The 20,514-nt window shown below is 54.6% G+C and overlaps 1 protein-coding gene across 1 annotated transcript in view; it reads left to right on the top strand.

Annotated features, from left to right (window-relative positions):
• LOC119969951 (complement component C7-like) overlaps positions 1 to 20,514 on the top strand; it is a 61,351-nt gene that overhangs the window by 7,771 nt on the left and 33,066 nt on the right. The window contains exons 4-6 of the mRNA XM_038803918.1: positions 4,156 to 4,297; positions 5,547 to 5,688; positions 18,901 to 19,039. Coding sequence (XP_038659846.1) covers positions 4,156 to 4,297; positions 5,547 to 5,688; positions 18,901 to 19,039 — 423 coding nt within the window. The remainder of the gene's footprint in view (positions 1 to 4,155; positions 4,298 to 5,546; positions 5,689 to 18,900; positions 19,040 to 20,514) is intronic.

The raw sequence follows: 20,514 nt of genomic DNA, 5'->3' as shown, positions 1-20,514 counted from the left end.
ATGTTTATCTGTCACATGTTTACCTGTAACACCTTTACCTGTCACATGTTTACCTGTCACACATTTACCTGTCACACCTTTATCTGTCACATGTTTACCTGTCACACATTTACCTGTCACACCTTTACCTGTCACATGTTTACCTGTCACACCTTTACCTGTCACACATTTACCTGTCACACGTTTACCTGTAACACTTTTACCTGTCACGTATTTACCTGTCACACATTTACCTGTCACACCTTTACCTGTCACACCTTTACCTGTCACATGTTACCTGTAACACCTTTACCCTGTCACACATTTACCTGTCACACCTTTACCTGTCACACCTTTACCTGTCACATGTTTACCTGTAAAATGTTTACCTGTAACACCTTTTATCTGTCCACACCTTTACCTGTCACATGTTTACCTGTCACACATTTACCCATCACACATTTACCTGCCACACATTTACCTGTCACATGTTTATCTGTCACATGTTTACCTGTAACACCTTTACCTGTCACATGTTTACCTGTCACACATTTACCTGTCACATATTTACCTGTCACACATTTACCTGTCACACCTTTACCTGTCACATGTTTACCTGTCACACCTTTACCTGTCACACATTTACCTGTCACACGTTTACCTGTAACACCTTTACCTGTCACGTATTTACCTGTCACACCTTTACCTGCCACATGTTTACCTGTCACACATTTACCTGTCACACCTTTACCTGTCACACCTTTACCTGTCACATGTTTACCTGTCACATGTTTACCTATCACATGTTTATCTGTCACACCTTTACCTGTCACACCTTTATCTGTCACATGTTTATCCGCCACACAATTACCTGTCACGTGTTTACCTGTCACACATTTACCTGCCACACATTTATCTGTCACACCTTTACCTGTCACACCTTTACCTGTCACATGTTTACCTGTCACATGTTTATCTGTCACATGTTTACCTTTCACATATTTATCTGTCACACCTTTACCTGTTACATGTTTACCTGTCACATTTACCTGTCACACATTTACTTGCCACATGTTTACCTGTCACATATTTACCTGTCACACCTTTACCTGTCACATGTTTACCTGTCACATATTTATCTGTCACACCTTTACCTGTCACACATTTACCTGTCATATATTCACCTGTCACATCTTTACCTGTCACATGTTTACCTGTCAGATGTTTACCTGTCACACATTTAAATGCACACATTTACCTGTCACATGTTTACCTGTCACATGTTTAACTGTAACTGTAACATGTTTACCTGCCAGATATTAACCTGTCGCACATTCACCTGTCACACGTTTACCTGTCGCTCCTTTATCTGTCACAGATTTATCTGTCACACATTCACCTGTCACACGTTTTTCTGTCACACGTTTATTTGTTGCTCCTTTACCTGGCACCCATTTACCTGTCACGCATTTACCTGTCACACCTTTACCTGTCACGCATTTACCTGTCACGCATTTACCTGTCACGCATTTACCTGGCACGCATTTACCTGTCACACCTTTACCTGTCACGCATTTACCTGGCACGCATTTACCTGTCACGCATTTACCTGTCACGCATTTACCTGGCACGCATTTACCTGTCACACCTTTACCTGTCACGCATTTACCTGGCACACATTTACCTGTCACGCATTTACCTGTCACGCATTTACCTGTCACGCATTTACCTGGCACACATTTACCTGTCACGCATTTACCTGTCACGCATTTACCTGTCACGCATTTACCTTTCACACATTTATCTGCTATGCGTTTAGCTATCACATGTTTACCCACCACATGTTTATATGCCACACATTTACCTGTCACATGTTGACCTGCCACACATTTACCTGTCACATGTTTACCTCTCACATGTTTTCTGTCACATGTTTTTCCTGTCACATAAAGTGATCTCAGAAATTGTAATGAAGGGCAACACAGTGGCGCAGTGGGTTAGCCCTGCTGCCTCACGGCGCTGAGGTCCCAGGTTCGATCCCGGCTCTGGGTCACTGTCCGTGTGGAGTTTGCACATTCTCCCTGTGTCTGCGTGGGTTTCGCCCCCACAGCCCAAAAATGTGCAGGGTAGGTGGATTGGCCACTCTAAATTGCCCCTAAATTGGAAAAATGATTGGGTACACTAAATTTATTTAAAAAAAAGAAATTGTAATGAATATTAGATTGCTAGCTCTGATGGCAGGTCTGTCCTTTGAGGAGTAGTTGCCTAAATTGGATCCACAATCTCTGTAGGTAGTATTGAGGATCAAGGGGGCTGCAGAAGGACTTGGACAGGCTCGGAGAGTGAGCAAAGAAGTGGCAGATGGAATACAATGTGGAAAAGTGTGAGGTTATGCACTTTGGGAGGAGGAATTTAGGTATAGACTATTTTCTAAATGGGGAAATGCTTAGGAAATCAGAAGCACAAAGGGACTTGGGAGTCCTTGTTCATGATTCTCTCAAGGTTAATGTGCAGGTTCAGTTGGCAGTTAGGAAGGTAAATGCAATGTTAGCATTCATGTCAAGAGGGCTAGAATACAAGACCAGGGATGTACTTCTGAGGCTGTATAAGGCTCTGGTCAGACCCCATTTGGAGTATTGTGAGCAGTTTTGGGCCCTGTATCTAAGGAAGGATGTGCTGGGGCCTTGGAAAGGGTCCAGAGGAGGTCCACAAGATTAATCCCTGGAATGAAGAACTTGTCGTATGAGGAACGTTTGAGGACTCTGGGTCTGTACGTGTTGGAGTTTAGAAGGATGAGGGTGGATCTTATTGAAACTTACAGGATACTGCGAGGCCTGGATAGAATGGACGTGGAGAGAATGTTTCCACTTGTAGGAGAAACTAGAAGCAGAGGACACCATCTCAGACTGAAGGGACGATCCTTTAAAACAGAGATGAGGAGGAATTTCTTCAGCCAGAGGGTGGTGAATCTGGGGAACTCTTTGCCGCAGAAGGCTGTGGAGGCCAAATCACTGAGAGTCTTTAAGACAGAGATAGATAGGTTCTTGATTAATAAGTGGATCAGGGGTTATGGGGAGAAGGCAGGAGAATGGGGATGAGAAAATATCAGCCACGATTGAATGGAGGAGCAGACTCGATGGGCCGAGTGGCCTAATTCTGCTCCTAGGTCGATAGCTCAGGCACAATGGTATGCACCGTCCCCAGGCTTCTCCCTTTGTGTGCTTAGTGGAGGTGTTGGGCCAGACGTAACGTTGGGCAGGCTGTACCCCAGTCCATCCTGTTCCCCTGTTTTGGGGGCATCTTGTTGTGCCCGAAACACATTTTTTAGTAGTTGTTGTTGTCTTCTGGCCATTGAAGGTTCTGTCTTGCCGGCCTTTCGTCCTCTTTGTTCTCCTCGATTTTTTTCTTGGCCTCTCCTCCATGGTCGCTTTTGGGCTTTGGGTGGGGGGGGGGGGGGCGGCTGATCTAGCTGGGGGCGCTTGTTCCCGTGTGCTGATTGGGCGGTGTGTTAACCAGTGCTGGTACAACAGGTCAGCAAAGGGAGTCAGAACCCTGAGATGTGTAGACGGGTCCTGCTGAATAACAGTCTTTCTTATGAACTCTTCGGAATCATCCTGACAGACCCAGGACTGAGCAGGGAACCACAGCAGCCAGGGTTTCCATGGTGAATGGAGATGTGAGGGCAGCATTGCTGGGATAATAATAATTCTTGGCACTCGCAGATCAGAGGGCAGTTTACAAAGAATCAGCCCCCGCCCCCCCCCCCCCCCCCCCCGCAGAGAGGCCATTGAGCTGAGGAGAGGAGGGACTGAAAATTGGGTGTAAAGACTGGTAATCTGGGTGTTTGGATTATTTGGTAATCTGGATTATTTGAGTCCTATGAACAATGAATCATCACTGGTCTTGATTGGTTAAGCTTGGATGTAAACTGGGAGAGAAACTGGGCAAGTTGCAGGAGGCTGCAGCTGAAAGCATGGAGCAGACATTTCAAAGCAGTGACAATGTGAGCCAGTTCGAAAGAGGTGTCGTCTCGACAGAGATCGAGGACAAAACGTCGACGGCATTAACAGCTGTTTGTGAGGTTCCTCCCTGATCAATGCCTGTGTGTGTACGATGGGCAGGTGCGAGATCAGAGGCCGTTTGGTTTCTTACACCAATCCCTTTATTTTCTTACAGACACGTTGGAAGTCAGTGGCGATGTACGCACAGTTTGGAGGGAACGAGTGCAGTGGTCCCAGTTTGGAAATCCGGCCATGTGTCTCTGCGAGAGGCTGCCCTGTGGACGAGGGCTGTGGAGATCGCTTTCGTTGCGCTTCAGGTTGTGAATCCCTTTCCTCCCAGCTTTGGGTGGTGGGAGTGGATCAGTGGGGTACAGCGCTCACTCCAGTTTTATGGTCCAGGTCCCAGAGAATGGCCGCAGGTGACATCAAATGGTCCTATCTCATTCTGAGTGACCATGGAATGGGGACTGGAGGAAACTGGAAGGTCAAATGACCCTCAAAGGAAATGCTCCTGGGTTTGAAATGAGACACACTGATGGGACAGAGCAAGGTTTACCCTGTATCTAACCCCTTGCTGTACCTGTCCTGGGAGTGTTTGATGGGGACAGTGTAGAGGGAGCTTTACTCTGTATCTAACCCCGTGCTGTACCTGTCCTGGGAGTGTTTGATGGGGACAGTGTAGAGGGAGCTTTACTCTGTATCTAACCCCGTGCTGTACCTGTCCTGGGAGTGTTTGATGGGGACAGTGTCGAGGGAGCTTTACTCTGTATCTAACTCCGTGCTGTACCTGTCCTAGAGTGTTTGATGGGGTACAGTGTAGAGGAGCTTTACTCTGTATCTAACTCCGTGCTGTACCTGTCCTGGGAGTGTTTTGATGGGGACAGTGCAGAGGAGCTTTAACTCTGTATCTAACCCCGTGCTGTACTGTCCTGGAGTGTTTGATGGGGACAGTGTAGAGGGAGCTTTACTTTGTAACTAACCCTGTTGCGTACCTGTCCTGGAGTGTTTGATGGGGACAGTGTGGAGGGAGCTTTACTCTGTATCTAACCCCGTGCTGTACCTGTCCTGGGAGTGTTTGATGGGGACAGTGTAGAGGGAGCTTTACTCTGTATCTAACCCCGTGCTGTACCTGTCCTGGGAGTGTTTGATGGGGACAGTGTAGATGGAGTTTACTCTGTATCTAACCCTGTGCTGTACCTGTCCTGGGAGTGTTTGATGGGGGACAGTGTAGAGGGAGCTTTACTCTGTATCTAACCCCGTGCTGTACCTGTCCTGGGAGTGTTTGATGGGGACAGTGTAGATGGAGCTTTACTCAGTATCGAACCTACTGTATTACCAATATTCTGAGGGTTATTGATTGTAACCGTGGATCTTTCCTGACAAGCAACACCTCTGACTGTCAGCTGCATCTCCCTGGGGAATATGTCATGTGCTGCAGTCCCTGGTGCTGTGTGCCTGTTGAAGCTGAATATCGTGAACACTGTTTGCAGATATCTGTGGGTCCTTTGTTTGATGATGGATACAGTGGGCTGTCTCTGTGTAATTGTGTCTTTCACTGTGTCACAGGGCAGTGTGTCAGTCACACGCTGGTGTGTAATGGCGATGAGGACTGTGAGGGAGATGGAGCGGACGAATCGAACTGTGACGATCGCACGATGGCGTGTGACAGCGATAAAATCCCGCCACAGGCAGAACTGACGGGAAATGGGTAAGGGGGTTAGATATTGCTGCCTTCTCCATGGTGAGCGACGCCATTGCAGTGGAACAGGGTGATTAGAGTGTGTGTGGTGGGGGGGGGGGGGGGGGTGTGAGGATGTATCTGTATGGGAGTGTGTCTGTGTGTGTGTGGGGGGGTGGGGGGGGGGGTGTGAGGATGTATCTGTATGGGAGTGTGTCTGTGTGTGTGTGGGGGGGTGGGGGGGGGTGTGAGGATGTATCTGTATGGGAGTGTGTCTGTGTGTGTGTGGGGGGGGGGTGGGGGGGGGATGTATCTGTATGGGAGTGTGTCTGTGTGTGTGTGGGGGGGGGTCTCCCTGTTATGAGGGTCTCTTGGAGGGATTCTCCTCTTTTGGGGGTCTTGGAGGATGGGTATGAGGGGGGTGTTCTGGTGCAGAGGGTGGACAGCGAGTGCATTGTTGTGGGGTAGGTCCTTGGATAGACCTTGGGGGCATTAAGGAGTTACCCTTTGGCCCACCCCAAAGTCCACCGTGTCCGGCCCACGTTTGGTGGGACCTGTAGTATTCCCCTCCGATGTGCTTCCCGCTCCAGGGGACGGAACATCACAGAGGTCCGGAGAATAGGATGCCGGGACCGTTTAGGTGGGTATAAATGGGTCATTAAGACCCATCTGCTTTTATTTACATCCTCCTGCTGGCTTGCGGGTGAGGACCTTGATCCTGCAGCCCTCAGGGTTCAAAGCATCGTGTTCGGATCAACGCTCATCGACGCCTGGCGGTGATCCCGAGTTTTTTTGATGCTCTGCTGCATTAGCTGCTGGCAACGACCTGGGGAGAATCGAGGCCTGAGTGTGAGTGAGAGAGTGAGAGCAACAGTTACACACGCCCACACCTAAAATCCACACATTGGGAACATCCTTCCTGCATCTACCCTGTCCAGTCCTGTTAGAATTTTATAAGTCTCTATGAGATCCCTCCTCATTCTTCTGAACTCCACCGAGAACAATCCCAACCCGGTCAATCTCTCCTCATATGACAGTCCCGCCATCCCAGGAATCAGCCTGGCAAACCTTCGCTGCCCTCCCTCCATAGCAAGAACATCCTTCCTCAGATAAGTAGACCAAACAGCACCTTGTCTGACACAGTGACACATTATTCCTCTCATGAGTAATTCCATCTTTTCTGGCAATGGTCCATCCAAGCCTCCTTCGGCAGGATTCTCTATCCCTGCCAATGGGAATCCCATTGTGGCCACACCGCCGGGAAACACGGTCATCGTGAGGCTCAATAGCAACAAAATGCTTGTTTTACTCAGCACTGGATACTCCTGGGAGATGCTACTCCAGAATGTCGACAGCCTCATGGGCTGTTGCCTTGTGTTTAGGTTTAAATTTATTGTCACCTGTACCGTAGCATCGACGTGGGTGGACCAGGACAGATTGTTGATAATCTTTACACCTAGGAGTTTGAAACTGCGAACCAGTCCAAAGATGTGCAGGTTGGGTGGATTGGCCATGATAAATTGCCCTCAGTGTCTAAAATTCTATGATTAACCTAGGACAAACGTTCGGCACAACATCGTGGGCCGAAGGGCCTGTTCTGTGCTGTACTTCTCTATCTATCTGATGGAACCATCAATTCACCAGACACGTGCTTTCCGATATGAACAGTGGTTTTAAACTACTTACTACAGAGCCAGCCTGTTACCCGTTGATGAACTCTCCGTGAACTGCAGGCTGACTCTGGACAAGAGTATTTATACAGCAGCACAAGGGGGAGGAGTCGTGGGCGGAGCCAAGGGTGGATCCCAGTACAAACTCCTGAGCATTCCCAGAGCTACTCCCCCTAGTGGTCGGATAACGCTACTGCGCTTACAAAGATACAGTGTGAATTACCAAGTTACATTCACCACACTATCTATCTCCATCTCTGCCCCGTTGATGCTGGCAGGGGTGTGTACGCCACTTCGGTTCCTAAAGTTAATGACCAGCTCTTCATTTTTGCTGACATTGAGGGAGAGATTGTTGTCGTTACACCACTCCACTATCTCCCTCCTGTACTCTGACTCATCGTTGTTTGAGTTCCGACCCACTATGGTCGTGTCATCAGTAAACTTGTAGATGGAATTGGAGCCAAATGTTCCCGTGCAGTCGTGTGTGTACAGGGAGTTGAGTAGGGGGCTAAGTACGCAGCCTTACGGGGCCCCGATATTGAGGGCTATTGTAGAGGAGGTGGTGTTGTTTATTCTTACTGATTGTGGTCTGTGGGTCAGAAAGTCGAGGATCCAGTTGCAGAGTGAGGAGCCAAGTCTTTGTGAAGAATAAAGGGATTAAGGGTTATGGTGTTCGTTCCGGAAAGATCAGCCATGATCTCTGTGGTGAATGTAATATATGAATGTATATATACTAATTCACACTGTTATTGTAAGCGCAGTAGCGCCATCCTACCACTAGGGGAGTAGCGCCGGGAGCACTTAGGAACTTGTACTGGGCTCCACCCTTGGCTCCGCCCACGACTCCTCCCCCTAGTGCAGCTGTATAAGTATCCGTGTCCAGAGCCAGCCTGGGTCACTTCGAGTTCATCAACAGGTAACAGGCTGGCTCTGAAGTAAGTCGATTAAAGCCTAGATTCACTTCGGAAACACGTGTCTGGTGAATTGATGGTTCCATCAATTTAATCGACTTAAGAACAGTAAGATCGATTATGGAATCGGCCCTCAAGCCTGGACACCTGGAACTCGACCCGCAGGATGCAGAGGCTAAAGAAATCTTCTTCCACTGGATGCGGTGCTTCAAGGCCTACCTGGCCGAAGCGAGCACAGCCGAAACGACAGAGGATCAGAAGCTAAGTCTACTGCACGCGAGGGTGAGCCACAGAATCTCTACGCAACTAAACTCAGCCAGTTCATATACTGCGGCGCTAGCACTTCTCGAAAAAATGTATGTAAGGCCCATTAATGAAGTTTACGCTCGCCATGTGTTCACGACTCGCCGTCAGCGGCCTACGGAATCACTCGCCGAATTCCTAAGAGAACTTAACAATTTGTCCAATGACTGTAATTACCAAGCGGTTACCGCGGCTGAACACAGGGAATTGGCGGTACGCAATGTTTTTGTAGCGGGCCTCAGGCCTAACTATGTGCGCCAACGACTGCTGGAAAAGGGGGCCCAGGATTTAGAAACGACTGTGGAAGCTGCTACCACGATGGAGGTCTCCTTCCGCAGCCTTAACTCGTTCCCCACGGACCCCGCGACCCCATCATGGGCCCCCGACCAGCGACTCCCCCAGGCCTGTGCTACATGGCCGCCCAGCCACTATGCTGCTCCAGCCACTATGCTGCCCCAGCCACTATGCTGCCCCAGCCACTATGCTGCCCCAGCCACTATGCTGCCCCAGCCACTATGCTGCTCCAGCCACTATGCTGCCCCAGCCACTATGCTGCCCCAGCCACTATGCTGCTCCAGCCACTATGCTGCCCCAGCCACTATGCTGCCCCAGCCACTATGCTGCCCCAGCCACCATGCTGCCCCAGCCACTATGCTGCTCCAGCCAGCCACTATGCTGCTCCAGCCACTATGCTGCTCCAGCCAGCCACTATGCTGCTCCAGCCACTATGCTGCTCCAGCCACTATGCTGCCCCAGCCACTATGCTGCCCCAGCCACCATGCTGCCCCAGCCACTATGCTGCTCCAGCCACTATGCTGCCCCAGCCACCATGCTGCCCCAGCCAGCCACTATGCTGCCCCAGCCACTATGCTGCCCCAGCCAGCCACTATGCTGCCCCAGCCACTATGCTGCCCCAGCCACTATGCTGCCCCAGCCAGCCACTATGCTGCTCCAGCCACTATGCTGCCCCAGCCACTATGCTGCCCCAGCCACTATGCTGCCCCAGCCACTATGCTGCCCCAGGCACTATGCTGCCCCAGCCACTATGCTGCCCCAGGCACTATGCTGCCCCAGCCACTATGCTGCTCCAGCCACCATGCTGCTCCAGCCACTATGCTGCCCCAGCCAGCCACTATGCTGCCCCAGCCACTATGCTGCTCCAGCCACTATGCTGCCCCAGCCACTATGCTGCCCCAGCCACTATGCTGCCCCAGCCACTATGCTGCCCCAGCCACTATGCTGCCCAGCCACTATGCTGCCCCAGCCACTATGCTGCCCCAGCCACCATGCTGCCCCAGCCACTATGCTGCTCCAGCCAGCCACTATGCTGCCCCAGCCACTATGCTGCCCCAGCCACTATGCTGCCCCAGCCACTATGCTGCCCCAGCCAGCCACTATGCTGCCCCAGCCACTATGCTGCCCCAGCCACTATGCTGCTCCAGCCAGCCACTATGCTGCCCCAGCCACTATGCTGCCCCAGCCACTATGCTGCCCCAGCCACTATGCTGCCCCAGCCACTATGCTGCTCCAGCCACTATGCTGCCCCAGCCACTATGCTGCCCCAGCCACTATGCTGCTCCAGCCAGCCACTATGCTGCCCCAGCCAGCCACTATGCTGCCCCAGCCACTATGCTGCTCCAGCCACTATGCTGCCCCAGCCCAGCCACCATGCTGCTCCAGCAAGCCACTATGCTGCCCCAGCCAGCCACTATGCTGCCCCAGCCAGCCACTATGCTGCTCCAGCCAGCCACCATGCTGCCCCAGCCCAGCTACTATGCTGCCCCAGCCAGCCACTATGCTGCTCCAGCCAGCCACCATGCTGCCCCAGCCACTATGCTACTCCAGCCACTATGCTGCTCCAGCCAGCCACTATGCTGCCCCAGCCACTATGCTGCCCCAGCCAGCCACTATGCTGCTCCAGCCACTATGCTGCCTCAGCCACTATGCTGCTCCAGCCAGCCACCATGCTGCCCCAGCCACTATGCTGCTCCAGCCAGCCACTATGCTGCTCCAGCCACTATGCTGCTCCAGCCAGCCACTATGCTGCCCCAGCCAGCCACCATGCTGCTCCAGCCAGCCACCATGCTGCCTCAGCCACTATGCTGCTCCAGCCAGCCACCATGCTGCCCCAGCCACTATGCTGCCCCAGCCAGCCACTATGCTGCCCCAGCCACTATGCTGCTCCAGCCAGACACTATGCTGCTCCAGCCACTATGCTGCTCCAGCCAGCCACTATGCTGCTCCAGCCACTATGCTGCTCCAGCCAGCCACTATGCTGCTCCAGCCACTATGCTGCTCCAGCCAGCCACTATGCTGCTCCAGCCACTATGCTGCTCCAGCCAGCCACTATGCTGCCCCAGCCAGCCACCATGCTGCTCCAGCCAGCCACCATGCTGCCCCAGCCAGCCACTATGCTGCCCCAGCCACTATGCTGCCCCAGCCACTATGCTGCCCCAGCCAGCCACCATGCTGCCCCAGCCAGCCACCATGCTGTCCCAGCCACCATGCTGCCCCAGCCCAACCACTATGCTGCACCAGCCAGCCACCATGCTGCCCCAGCCACTATGCTGCCCCAGCCAGCCACCATGCTGCTCCAGCCACTATGCTGCTCCAGCCACTATGCTGCCCCAGCCACTATGCTGCTCCAGCCACTATGCTGCTCCAGCCTGCCACTATGCTACCCCAGCCACTATGCTGCCCCAGCCACTATGCTGCTCCAGCCAGCCACCATGCTGCTCCAGCCACTATGCTGCCCCAGCCACTATGCTGCCCCAGCCACTATGCTGCCCCAGCCAGCCACTATGCTGCTCCAGCCAGCCACTATGCTGCTCCAGCCTGCCACCATGCTGCCCCAGCCTGCCACTATGCTGCCCCAGCCAGCCACTATGCTGCTCCAGCCAGCCACCATGCTGCCCCAGCCACTATGCTGCTCCAGCCAGCCACTATGCTGCCCCAGCCACCATGCTGCCCCAGCCACTATGCTGCTCCAGCCTGCCACCATGCTGCCCCAGCCACCATGCTGCCCCAGCCACTATGCTGCCCCAGCCACCATGCTGCCCCAGCCACTATGCTGCCCCAGCCACTATGCTGCTCCAGCCAGCCACTATGCTGCTCCAGCCAGCCACCATGCTGCCCCAGCCAGCCACTATGCTGCCCCAGCCAGTATGCTGCCCCAGGCACTATGCTGCCCCAGCCAGCCACTATGCTGCCCCAGCCAGCCACTATGCTGCTCCAGCCTGCCACTATGCTGCCCCAGCCTGCCACCATGCTGCCCCAGCCACTATGTTGCTCCAGCCACCATGCTGCCCCAGCCACTATGTTGCTCCAGCCACCATGCTGCCCCAGCCACTATGCTGCTCCAGCCAGCCACTATGCTGCTCCAGCCACCATGCTGCCCCAGCCACCATGCTGCCCCAGCCACTATGCTGCCCCAGCCACTGTGCTGCCCCAGCCACCATGCTGCCCCAGCCAGCCACTATGCTGCCCCAGCCTGCCATTTCTGCGGCCAGAACCAGCACTGCCCGGCCCGCAACGCGACCTGCAGCAGCTGCGGGCGAAAAGGCCATTACGCGAGAGTGTGCCTCGCTAAAAGGGCCCCAGCTTCCAACTCCCCAGCGACTCGCAGTAACCGCTCCCCTCACTCTCAGCCCCGCGGGGCCCGAAACGCTGCAGCCTATGCCCCGACTCCGCCCCCTCCAGCCACGTGCGACTCATGGGGGCCGCCTTCTTGGAAAACCTCCACCACGCGGCCGGCCACGTGCGACTCATGGGGGCCGCCATCTTGGATGCCATCTTCCTCGCCTCCCGCCACGTGCGACCCACGGGCCTGATCGGCATCTCCGCGCTCGGACAACTCAGCGGAGGAATTCGAATTTGACTACGAACTCAGAGGGCAGTCATCACGGGGCCGCTCCAGCACAGCTGATCGAGCCGCCGACTACCCGCAACTCAGCGCGGTCACCCTGGACCAATCACAACCAAAGAATCTACGAAACTCGGTGGCAGAGGTCCAAATCAACGGGTACAAAACGCCATGCCTCTTCGACTCCGGGAGCACTGAGAGCTTCCTACACCCAGACCTGGTAAGACGCTGTTCGCTCCCCGTTTTCCCCGTGCAGCAAACTATCTCGCTCGCTTCAGTCTCCCACTCGGTCCAGATCCAGGGGCGCACCGCCGCGACACTCACAATCCGAGGGACTAGCTACTCGAAGTTTAAACTCTACGTTTTGCCCGAACTCTGCGCGCCACTCTTATTAGGCCTAGACTTCCAGCGTAACCTCAAGAGCCTCACCCTCAGCTTCGGAGGGCCCCTGCCCCCACTCACTATCTGCAGCCTCGCTACGCTGTGAATCCCCCCCCCCCTCCTCTCTTTGCCAATTTCACTAAGGACTGTAAACCCGTAGCCACTCGTAGCAGGCGGTACAGCCTGCAGGATAGGGTATTTGTCAGAGCAGAGGTTCGAAGGCTACTCAGTGAGGGGGTTATAGAGGCCAGCAATAGTCCCTGGAGAGCTCAGGTGGTGGTCGTTAAGACCGGGGAAAATTCCGTATGGTTGTTGACGACAGTCAGACTATAAATAGATTTACGCTCCTAGACGCGTATCCCTTCCCCAGAATTGCAGACATGGTAAACCAGATCGCCCAATATCGGCTCTTTTCCACAGTGGATCTGAAGTCTGCATACCACCAGCTCCCAATCCGCCCAGAGGACCGCCACTACACAGCATTCGAGGCCGATGGCCGCCTCTTCCATTTCCTCCGGGTCCCCTTCGGCGTCACTAACGGGGTCTCGGTGTTCCAACGAGCAATAGACCGAATGGTGGACCAGTACGGGCTGCGGGCCACGTTTCCGTATCTGGACAATGTCACCATCTGCGGCTATGACCAGCAGGACCACGACGCCAACCTCCACCGTTTTCTCCAGACGGCACAGAAACTGAATCTTACGTACAGCAAGGAGAAATGCGTTTTCTGCACAACCAGACTAGCCATCCTCGGCTATGTCGTGGGAAACAGAGTCGTGGGACCCGACCCGGACCGTATGCGCCCCCTCTTAGAACTCCCTCCCCCTCATTGCCCCAAGGCCCTCAAACGGTGCTTGGGATTTTTTTCCTGCTACGCCCAGTGGGTCCCTCAATATGCGGACAAAGCCCGCCCACTCTTTAGGACCACACGATTTCCCCTGTCAGCTGAGGCGCGCCAAGCCTTCAGCTGCATCAAGGAGGACATCGCCAAAGCGGCCATGCGGGCGGTGGATGAATCCACTCCATTCCAGGTAGAGAGCGACGCCTCAGAGGTAGCTCTAGCAGCCACTTTAAATCAGGCTGGGAGACCCGTTGCATTTTTCTCCCGAACCCTCTCCGCTTCAGAACTCCGACACTCCTCGGTCGAGAAAGAAGCACAAGCCATTGTGGAGGCTGTCCGTCACTGGAGGCACTACCTCGCAGGTAGGAGGTTCACCCTCATCACCAACCAAAGATCGGTTGCCTTCATGTTCGACAACTCGCAAAGGGGCAAAATAAAAAACGATAAAATTCTGAGGTGGAGGATCGAACTCTCCACCTACAATTACGATATCAAATATCGACCCGGGAAGCTCAACGAGCCTCCGGATGCCCTATCCCGCGGGGCCTGCGCCAGCGCATGGATCGACCGATTGAAAAGCATCCACAATGACCTCTGCCATCCAGGGGTCACAAGGCTCGCCCACTACATCAGGGCCCGAAACCTGCCTTTCTCCAACGAGGAGGTAAAAGCGGGACTGCCCGATCTGTGCGGAGTGCAAACTGCACTTCTATCGACCAGATAGGGCCCACCTGGTCAAGGCTTCTAGGCCCTTTGAATGCCTCGTGATTGATTTCAAAGGGCCACTCCCCTCAACTAACAAGAACGTTTACTTCTTAAACATCGTAGACGGGTTCTCCCGTTTCCCATTTGCTATCCCGTGCCCCGACATGACCTCCCACACAGTCATTAGGGCCCTGCATAGTGTCTTCACCCTGTTCGGTTTCCCCAGCTACGTACACAGCGACCGGGGTTCGTCCTTCATGAGCGACGAGCTGCGTCAGTACCTGCTCGACAAGGGCATTGCCTCGAGCAGGACTACCAGCTACAACCCCAGGGGGAACGGGCAGGTGGAAAGGGAGAACGCGACGGTCTGAAAGACCGTCCTACTGACCCTCCGGTCTAGAAAGCTCCAAGTCTCCCAGTGGCAGGAAGTCCTCCCAGACGCGCTCCACGCTATTAGGTTCCTTTGTGCACAGCGACCAATTAGACCCCTGACGAGAGGCTCTTCATTTTTTCTAGGGGCACTACCACGGGGGACTCACTTCCGGCATGGCTGAGGACGCCGGGCCCCGTACTTCTGAGGGAACACGTCAGGGGGCACAAAACCGACCTCCTTGTTGAGAAGGTGCGCCTGCTCCACTCCAATCCCCAGTACGCATTCGTCGAGTTCCCTGACGGCCGTCAGGACACTGTATCCCTCCGGGATCTGGCATCCGCCGGATCCAGCGCCCCCTCTACCCCCACAGAAGGACCTCTCACCCTACACCCCATGCTGCCGCCCCCTCGCGCTCCCGAGCCCACGAGCTCGCTCCGCCAGCCCCCAGCACCCTCAGTCCCCGTTCGAACCAGGAGAGTATGAAGCTCGGATACAACCCTCCCTGGAGTCCCCCATCATACCCCAACACACCACACCCATCCAGCCACTGCAAGAGGCTGCAACCCCGGTGCTCCACAGGTCTCAGCGGACAATCCGACCGCCGGACAGACTGACTTTATAGACTAGACCACCACCCCCGCCGGACTTGATTTTTTTGCAGGGGGTGAATGTGGTGAATATAGTATATGAATGTATATACTAATTCACACTGTTATTGTAAGCGCAGTAGCGCCATCCTACCACTAGGGGGAGTAGTGCTGGGAGCACTGAGGAACCTGTACTGGGCTCCACCCTTGGTTCTGCCCACGACACCTCCCCCTAGTACAGCTGTATAAGTATCTGTGTCTAATTCACCTAACAGCACGTCTTTTGGGACGTGTGGGAGGAAACTGGAGCACCCGGAGGAAACCCACGCGGACACAGAGACAACATGCCACTCCGCACAGACAGTGACCCAAGCCAAGCATTGAAACCGGGACCCTGGCACTGTGAAGCAACAGTGCTAACCACTGTGCTACCGTGCCGCCCATATCAGTGATAGATGTCATGGCCACCGGCCGGTAGTCATTGAGGCACGTTGCCTGGCTCTTTTTTGGCACCGGTATGATGCTGGTCTTCTTGAAGCAGGTGGGGACCTCGGAGTGGAGTAGGGACAGGTTAAAGAGGTCCGCGAACACATCTGCCAGCTGGTCCGCGCAGGCTCTGAGTGCACGACCAGGGATCCCCTCCGGGCCCATCGCCTTCCGAGGGCTCACTTTCAAGAAGGTCGATCTGACTTCGGAAGCTGTGACAGTGGGTATGGGTGTGTCTGAGGCTGCTGGGGCAGTTGACAGCGGTTTGGTGGTTCCTGCTCGAACCGAGCATTGAATGCATTGAGTTAATCGGGGAGGGGTGCGCTGTGCTGGAGATTCTACTCGGTTTTGCTAATGAGATATCACAGTTCAGGTACAGCAGTGTAGTCTTTTAATTTGGGTCCGCTGCATTTTAATAACTGACTCTGGGGTCTCAACCTCAAAAGGAATTCTTCACCCACCACTTCTCTTTTAAAGTCTGAAATTCTCTCATTTGCCCGTACTTCTCTGTCTCTCGCACACATGGGCTTTGCCTTCTTATTTGCATTGGTACAATAGGCAAAACCATACCTCAAAAATCATAAGAATAATAATCATTATTATTGTCACAAGTCGGCTTACATTAACACTGCAATGACGTTACTGTGAAAAGCCCCTAGTCGCCACATTCCGGCGCCTGTTCGGGAACACGGAGGGAGAATTCAGAATGTCCAATTCACCTATTAGCACATCTTTCGGGACTTGTGGGAGGAAACCGGAGCACCCGGAGGGAAACCCACGCAGACACGGGGAGAACGTGCAGACTCCGCACAGACAGTGACCCAAGCCGGGAATCGAGCCTGGGACACTGGCGCTGTGAAGCCATAGTGCTAAACACTGTGTTACCGTGCTGCCCATATTTTCTTTATACTTTGTACTTCGCTCTTCCAAGTTGAGTTTCTGTATTCAGGGCCATTAACCAGAAGCCCTGGATCTCTGTACAGATGCCAAAAGCACCGAGCTGGGCGGTGATTCAGATTAATTCTACGTGAAGGGCAATGTGATATGCCCTCTGCTGCCGCTTCTGGCCGGAAGGCTCCATGCAGCCTAATCTCCATTAAAAAGGCGTCAGTGGCTGCAATTCTTCATGAAAAAGAGCGCGAGAAAGAGCAAGATTTAAAAGGAAGCTAGCATGACAAAACACAGGAGAAATGGGGATGTGGGAGGGAATTAAATGGGTGGGTAGAGTCAGTGATAGGGGGAAAGTGTACGTGGGGAGAGTGTACATGGGGAGAGTGTGCATGGGGATGTGGGAGGGGAGTAAATGGGGGGTAGAGTCAGTGTTAGAGGAGAATGTACATGGGGAGAGTGTACATGGGGATGTGGGAGGGGAGTAAATGGGGGGTAGAGTCAGTGATAGAGGAGAGTGTACATGGGGAGAGTGTACATGGGGAGAGTGTACATGGGGAGAGTGTACATGGGGATGTGGGAGGGGAGTGAATGGGTGGGTAGAGTCAGTGATAGGGGAGAGTGTACATGGGGAGAGTGTACATGGGGATGTGGGAGGGGAGTGAATGGGTGGGGAGAGTCAGTGATAGGGGAGAGTGTACATGGGGAGAGTCAGTGATAGGGGAGAGTGTACATGGGGATGTGGGAGGGGAGTGAATGGGTGGGGAGAGTCAGTGATAGGGGAGAGTGTACATGGGGAGAGTCAGTGATAGGGGAGAGGGTACATGGGGAGAGTCAGTGATAGGGGAGAGTGTACATGGGGAGAGTCAGTGATAGAGGAGAGTGTACATTGGGATAGTCAGTGATAGGGGAGAGTGTACATGGGGAGAGTCAGTGTTAGGGGAGAGTGTACATGGGGAGAGTCAGTGATAGGGGAGAGTGTACATGGGGAGAGTCAGTGATAGGGGAGAGTGTACATGGGGATATGGAAGGGGAGTAAATGGGTGGGGAGAGTCAGTGATGGGGAGAGTGTAGATGGGGAGAGTCAGTGATTGGGGAGAGTGTACATGGGGAGAGTCAGTGATAGGGGAGAGTGTACATGGGGAGAGTGTACATGGGGATGTGGGAGGGGAGTGAATGGGGGGTAGAGTCAGTGATAGGGGAAAGTGTACATGGGGAGAGTGTACATGGGGATGTGGGAGGGGAGTGAATGGGTGGGTAGAGTCAGTGATAGGGGAGAGTGTACATGGGGAGAGTGTACATGGGGATGTGGGAGGGGATTAAATGGGTGGGTAGAGTCAGTGATAGGGGAGAGTGTACATGGGGAGAGTCAGTGATAGGGGAGAGTGTACATGGGGAGAGTGTACATGGGGATGTGGGAGGGGAGTGAATGGGAGGTAGAGTCAGTGATAGGGGAAAGTGTACATGGGGAGAGTGTACATGGGGATGTGGGAGGGGAGTGAATGGGTGGGTAGAGTCAGTGATAGGGGAGAGTGTGCATGGGGGTGTGGGAGGGGAGTGAATGGGTGGGTAGAGTCAGTGATAGGGGAGAGTGTGCATGGGGAGAGTCAGTGATAGGGGAGAGTGTACATGGGGGTGTGGGAGGGGAGTGAATGGGTGGGTAGAGTCAGTGATAGGGGAGAGTGTACATGGGGATGTGGGAGGGGAGTGAATGGGTGGGTAGAGTCAGTGATAGGGGAGAGTGTACATGGGGAGAGTCAGTGATAGGGGAGAGTGTACATGGGGAGAGTCAGTGATAGGGGAGAGTGTACATGGGGATGTGGGAGGGGAGTGAATGGGTGGGTAGAGTCAGTGATAGGGGAGAGTGTACATGGGGAGAGTGTACATGGGGATGTGGGAGGGGAGTGAATGGGTGGGTAGAGTCAGTGATAGGGGAGAGTGTACATGGGGATGTGGGAGGGGATTAAATGGGTGGGTCGAGTCAGTGATAGGGGAGAGTGTACATGGGGATGTGGGAGGGGATTAAATGGGTGGGTAGAGTCAGTGATAGGGGAGAGTGTACATGGGGAGAGTGTACATGGGGGTGTGGGAGGGGAGTGAATGGGTGGGTAGAGTCAGTGATAGGGGAGAGTGTACATGGGGAGAGTCAGTGATAGGGGAGAGTGTACATGGGGAGAGTGTCTTGTCTATTTTCAATTCCTGGCGTCTGATGCAAATTGTTTTTCTTCCTTTTAGCTTTGATGTTCTGAAAGGAGAATTCCGGGGACCTGTAATCAACACCAAGTTTTTTGGTGGAAGTTGCCGGAAGGTTTTCAGTGGGGATAACAGGGAATACTATCGCCTTCCAGAGAACATTCTGCAGTATACCTTCCAGGTGATCCTTTGGAGCCCCGAAAAGTTTTCAGATGGACGCTGCTTTCTGTGAAGAGATTGTGTTTAGTGTCGGCTTGGATGACCCGCACCCCGATGTGGGGAGAATCTGTTTCGGCACACAACTCCGGGAGGGGCACCGGTTTGAAATTCTCCCCCCCCCCCCCCCAAACCGGCTCCCGGTGCTGCTGGTCCGGGGATAGGGCTGCCAGCTCAGGGCCCTCGGCAGCCCGGAGGGAGGGCTGGGGGCTCCACAGGCTGGTTAGGGAGGGCTGGGGGCTCCACAGGCTGGTTAGGGAGGGCTGGGGGCTCCACAGGCTGGTTAGGGAGGGCTGGGGGCTCCACAGGCTGGTTAGGGAGGGCTGGGGGCTCCACAGGCTGGTTAGGGAGGGCTGGGGGCTCCACAGGCTGGTTAGGGAGGGCTGGGGGCTCCACAGGCTGGTTAGGGAGGGCTGGGGGCTCCACAGGCTGGTTAGGGAGGGCTGGGGGCTCCACAGGCTGGTTAGGGAGGGCTGGGGGCTCCACAGGCTGGTTAGGGAGGGCTGGGGGCTCCACAGGCTGGTTAGGGAGGGCTGGGGGCTCCACAGGCTGGTTAGGGAGGGCTGGGGGCTCCACAGGCTGGTTAGGGAGGGCTGGGGGCTCCACAGGCTGGTTAGGGAGGGCTGGGGGCTCCACAGGCTGGTTAGGGAGGGCTGGGGGCTCCACAGGCTGGTTAGGGAGGGCTGGGGGCTCCACAGGCTGGTTAGGGAGGGCTGGGGGCTCCACAGGCTGGTTAGGGAGGGCTGGGGGCTCCACAGGCTGGTTAGGGAGGGCTGGGGGCTCCACAGGCTGGTTAGGGAGGGCTGGGGGCTCCACAGGCTGGTTAGGGAGGGCTGGGGGCTCCACAGGCTGGTTAGGGAGGGCTGGGGGCTCCACAGGCTGGTTAGGGAGGGCTGGGGGCTCCACAGGCTGGTTAGGGAGGGCTGGGGGCTCCACAGGCTGGTTAGGGAGGGCTGGGGGCTCCACAGGCTGGTTAGGGAGGGCTGGGGGCTCCACAGGCTGGTTAGGGAGGGCTGGGGGCTCCACAGGCTGGTTAGGGAGGGCTGGGGGCTCCACAGGCTGGTTAGGGAGGGCTGGGGGCTCCACAGGCTGGTTAGGGAGGGCTGGGGGCTCCACAGGCTGGTTAGGGAGGGCTGGGGGCTCCACAGGCTGGTTAGGGAGGGCTGGGGGCTCCACAGGCTGGTTAGGGAGGGCTGGGGGCTCCACAGGCTGGTTAGGGAGGGCTGGGGGCTCCACAGGCTGGTTAGGGAGGGCTGGGGGCTCCACAGGCTGGTTAGCGACCACCAGAGCTCCTCAGCATGAAGGGTAATCCTCAGCATGAAGGGTAATCCTCAGCATGAAGGGTACTCCTCAGCATGAAGGGTACTCCAGGGGCCCTCAAAGCTGCCAAGCGGCTTCAGAAGAATGAGGCCAGCAAACCCACTGAGGATTGGATGGGGG

The sequence above is a fragment of the Scyliorhinus canicula genome, chromosome 8 (assembly GCF_902713615.1).
Source record: "Scyliorhinus canicula chromosome 8, sScyCan1.1, whole genome shotgun sequence".
Lineage (NCBI taxonomy): Eukaryota > Metazoa > Chordata > Chondrichthyes > Carcharhiniformes > Scyliorhinidae > Scyliorhinus > Scyliorhinus canicula.
Note: the sequence above shows the minus strand (reverse complement) of the source record. Positions and strands in the feature narration are given on the sequence as shown.